We start from the raw sequence: 4929 nt of genomic DNA, 5'->3' as shown, positions 1-4929 counted from the left end.
GCCTGAATTTTCAACTAATTTTTGAAGCGACACCACTTTCTGATCAAATCTGAAATTGAAGTTTGTATAAAATAAAATCACAAAGTAACTAACGAATTGTTACTTCAGTTGCCTCCCAGTGAGATTATCGGCAATGTATTGGCTGATTTTCACGGTACGCTTGTGGCTCTTGATGCCTATCAAACAGAAATAGAAGCAGAAGAAGCAGCAAAGACAATGGACCGTGCATCTCAAATAACTGGTAAGTTTTCCCGTCTATATCGTGAAATTTTAAATTATTTATATAACTTTATTATATGATAGATATAACGGGATATGGTAGTGCTCACCTGTTCTGGATTCTATCCAGCCTTTACCAGTGCAAAGATCTGCAGTACGAATTAACTGGAAATGTCAATGATGTCTACGCGGAAAATTCTTACCAATATAGAGCAATTCCCAGTTTTAAAATAAATGGTCCCAGAATGAATTCAGCTAATTTTGCCAAGGCCTTTGAGTGTCTTCCAAGTCGAAGGATGGCATCCGTGAAAAGATGTGATTTTTGATGCTTTATAAAATTTATTTATTTTCCCATGCAGTATACTATGTGTATTTGTTATGTCCATGGATTTGCGCAAAATGTTTAATGTCATGATAAATGTATTGTGTAACATTCGATGTTTACGTTGACAAAATATTAATATTAACATTTTATAATCTGATTATAACATTGTTAATTTTTAAGTGCGCATTTCTACTGTATTTTTTTCGGAAATTTTAATAAAATTTTTACTGATGCATTAATCTCTTTTGTGCAGACTTATATCCACCTTACCAAATGTGAAAATACTACTTGAATGAATACCTGTCTGTTGAAAGAATAGAAACTGAAAACCACATAGAATATTGAACTTTTGACGGTGAATATTTTCTCAATCGGTAATTCGATTTGAACAACTTTTTTATTGAACCAAAGCCCTTTAAAATTTAAATCATAAGGCAAGCATAACAAATTTTAATAAAACACATTATAAGAACAGGGTGTTATTAAAATAGTGTCACTGAAAAAATTGAAATTCCTGTGCGAACAATATCGAGTAGCCGAAACAAAAAAAGTATACGGTAAGAGGTATAAGGTAAGTAGACCTAATAGTATAACATACTATACTTTTTCTCTGTAGAAGAGGAAGCGGAGAGAACTCAATCAAAAAGCCTTTTGCATTAAAATGGGTATTTTTTTAATTAGAGAAATTGATAAACTTTTACCAAGAAAGTATGGCAGTACAGTTAAACAGCATGTAAAATATACTTATATTTTATTATTATGCTGAAATTATGCAAATTGGGTTACTAACTGAAAAAAAATCACTTAGTATTTGACTGAAAGCATGCTTTTCTAAAAAAATACCAGTTTATTTGAGGACATAAATTTGAAGACGCGACAGATATACAGGGTGTTCCGTAAATATGTTAAAATATTTTAACAGCAGGCTCTTCTAGTTATTTTAGAAGGGTCTTCCTGAGAATTTGTTTAATTTGAATTTTGTTGTTGAGTTATTTGACTTCCAAAATGGCGAAAAATATTAGTTTTTGATGTTTTCCTTTAAAACGGTTAAACATAGAAACTTCAATTTTGGTATACATTATAAGCCATTTTATGATAGTGTTTCGTGGTTCAGTTTGCTTTTATACAGGGTAGAAATGTGGAACCCCTACTTTTGTTTTGTTCAGAACTTTTTTGTGTGAACTTAAACTTTTTACGACATATTTTTGTTAATTACTAAAAGTTATTTACCAACTGTTTTATCTCTTTTATATCGATCATCTGTAGCTGCTTCATATTTATGTCCTCAAATAAACTGGTATTTTTTACAAAAACATGCTTTAAGTCGAATACTAAGTGATCCCTGTATAATAATATATATAATGAATTACTAATTTTATTCAAATTTCTAATATTTCTTACCAGATTAATCATGAAACTTAACAAACGTAACCATCAATGTATTGATTGAAGGAAAAAATACACGTTTTAAGCAAATCAAGTAACGGAAAACAACTTCCGCCAGACTTCGAAGTTTCGAGTTTGAGTTTCGAAACAACAATTTGCAAATATCAAATACAATATTTCTAAATTGAAAACATGCGCAAAAAAATGACATGTTGATTAATCATGGATAAATAAACTTTAAAGTAACTTTTTTATAGCCATTAATATTCATTTGAAAAATTTCCATAATTAACAAGACGCTTGACGAATTTCCATGTGTGAAAAACTCTCCACAAAGGAAAGTTTCAGTTGACTCATGTTCCCACTATTTACCATCAAATATCCATCCTAAATACATACAGTTAAAACCCGAACAAAAGATCCTTATCCGCGTCATTCACGCTAACAATTTATTGAACAAATATTGTTTCATTGAATTCCGCTTTTTCATATGTAAATTAAACGTTGACCAGCTGTTTGGCGTTATTATCACAACATATACAGGGTGTAAATTTCAAAACAACCAGGCGATGTGTATAAGCTATAATTAATCAGATTGAATGATTTACAGTACGTCTAATCAGCAAAGTCCGAGAAACATTCACGCAATCTGGGGTTTAAAACAGACGCTCTCAGCAATCTTCTATAACCGTTGCTGAAATATCATGCTGCGAGATCATTTTGCAAAGTCTGTTATTAATTATAATAACATTCTTCCAACAATGCATACTGAGGTATTTCGAGACAGTTCAGTCAGACTTTGTAATTACTAGAATGATAAAGACCTAAACGTTAAAAAGGTTGCAGAAATTGAAAACTGAAAAATTAACTGAGTTGATTACGGTTCAATTTCCGAAACATTTTGAACAAAGAAATTGCTTTTGAGTGCACTCTTTAATCCGTGTAACTGTTTCCAAAATCTGCATGTGAAATTAAAAAAATGAATCTCAATTTTAAGATGGAAACTTTTATTACGATATTCGCACTGTTCTACTCGAGCAACTGTGACTAGCCTTCTATTACTCTTAAAAACCAGTTGAAGTCACACTACTTGAATTTATTAACATTTCAAATAGTGTTTCACTCCATTATAGATGAATTTTGTTTGAATTATTGAGCCATTTAAGTCTCAGTTAACTATACCACGTATTGTCATAACTTTGAACGTAAAATCTGTGCATTATTACACGAAACTTTAAAAACCCTTTTCGAAGTTATGTCCCAGCTAGGCATTTTGCCACGCTTTAAAGCCCATATTATCCGAGTAAGATGGCCAATCCCATAAACGGAGGACATTAATTAGTTCCTATGGGCAAAGGAAAAACGATTAAATGGGTCTTCGACACTTCCTCGTCCATAAGAAAGGTCCGTCAAGCAAGCGAAAGCCGTTTTCGGCTTGCGTGAAAAAAAAATATGCCGCTCTTTCACGAACATTAGTTGGAGTATTAGTTGCTAATTAATGAGCATTTTGTTCGTAAACCGCATTCTATGAGCTATTTTCATGAGGCTAGGGATTGGTAGCAAGTTTGTGCTTCAAATAGTTTGCAAATTAGCTTTGGCAACCATTTCTTGATGTACTTGAAGTACCATTGAGTTTGCCTTTCCGATTTTTTTTATTTTTACTGAATTATCGATACTTACGAAAAAAGCAAATTTTATAATTGTATGCCCAACTAATGGACAACTTGTTGTAGCACATTTGCTTTACAAACAAAGTAGAGCAACAGCAAATATAACATTTGTGTCAAAAACCAGTTGGCTAAATGAAAATTAATAAAAGCAAACGCGAAACAATATTGAGAAAAACATATATGCAACTAAGAAATATCCGTTGAAGCTAACAGTTATGTTATTTAAATTGCGCACTAGGTAATCCTTAACTGTTTAATGGTTTCTAGTAGTGTAAAAAGATAGAGCACTTAAAGGTCCAGGGTAATTAAAAAAATCACATATTTTACTGTGGCACTTTGAATCCAGAACGAAAATCGTAAATTCCAATTGGAAAATGTACGCTAAAGGTCATTTGCATTTTTATGGTCACAGCACTTGTTACAGCGGGCAAATTAAAACACATTTAGAATGTAACTCGGAGAAAACAAGCTCGAATAAATCTTGAATTAGTGTTTCTCCAGTTGCAGTTAAATTTATTCATTAGAGATATGCCTGCCTTCTTTGTTTATGCAAATCTATGCCTAATGGACGAATAATTCCCAATATATCAAACTGAACTTTTCCAATTATGATTACTAGCGGCAAATCTATCTAATTAATGGCAATGACCAAATTGTAAGTTAAAAAAATGTTGATGTATGTAGAGTGCAGATACCAAATGTATTATTCATTTGATTGCCATCTATGGTAAAATTTAACTGCCTTCCATGTCAACAAATTAAAATAAATTCTGTTGCCGTGTAATTACCAGCAATTTGACATTCATAAAAATTCGAGGTACGCAAGGTCTCAGTTGTAAGATTTTTAATGGCTCTTTGTTACTACATACTTATTTTTGCCCACTTTATCAACGACTTTCGAAAACTCATGAAATAACATTCGATTTTTTAAATACAAGGATGCAAGTTATAGCCAAAATAATTGTCTTATAAGAAGGCCACTACAGTCAAAAATAAAGAAAGTAATGGGTTAGGTAAAATATATTATCAAAAGGAACACAAATAAAGGATTTCTATCATTTACATGAATGAAAGGAAGATAATATTTTTTCCAATATTTTTGCTAAAACCCTTACATATGAACTAAAAAAATCATTTGTTCAGCACAGACTCTTTTCCTAATGCTACTACAAATTGCAATTAAATTCCTTGCTTGTAACCGAAATAAAGTGGCCGAATAAAAACTAAACAGTCACAAAAAAATTAAGCAAATCTGAAAAAAGTTCGGTAAATGCTAGGCAATTAGGATGGTAAAAATCGCAATAAAATAAATAAAATATACTGCCACTA

General features: G+C 31.5%; 2 protein-coding genes across 5 annotated transcripts in view; one reads left to right on the top strand and one right to left on the bottom strand.

Moving 5' to 3' along the window:
- The window catches only part of LOC109536010 (neprilysin-2), an 11073-nt gene extending 10296 nt beyond the window's left edge, over positions 1 to 777 (top strand). Inside the window, exons 10-11 of the mRNA XM_019902075.2 lie at positions 109 to 241; positions 304 to 777. Coding sequence (XP_019757634.2) covers positions 109 to 241; positions 304 to 545 — 375 coding nt within the window. The 3' untranslated portion in view covers positions 546 to 777. The remainder of the gene's footprint in view (positions 1 to 108; positions 242 to 303) is intronic.
- The window catches only part of LOC109536006 (protein prickle), a 244034-nt gene that overhangs the window by 72049 nt on the left and 167056 nt on the right, over positions 1 to 4929 (bottom strand). The window lies entirely within an intron of this gene.

This window comes from Dendroctonus ponderosae, unplaced genomic scaffold (genome assembly GCF_020466585.1).
Source record: "Dendroctonus ponderosae isolate FM_Combo_2020 unplaced genomic scaffold, Dpon_F_20191213v2 Dpon_F_20191213_6, whole genome shotgun sequence".
Classification (NCBI taxonomy): Eukaryota; Metazoa; Arthropoda; class Insecta; order Coleoptera; family Curculionidae; genus Dendroctonus; species Dendroctonus ponderosae.
This window is presented reverse-complemented; position numbering and strand designations above follow the sequence as displayed.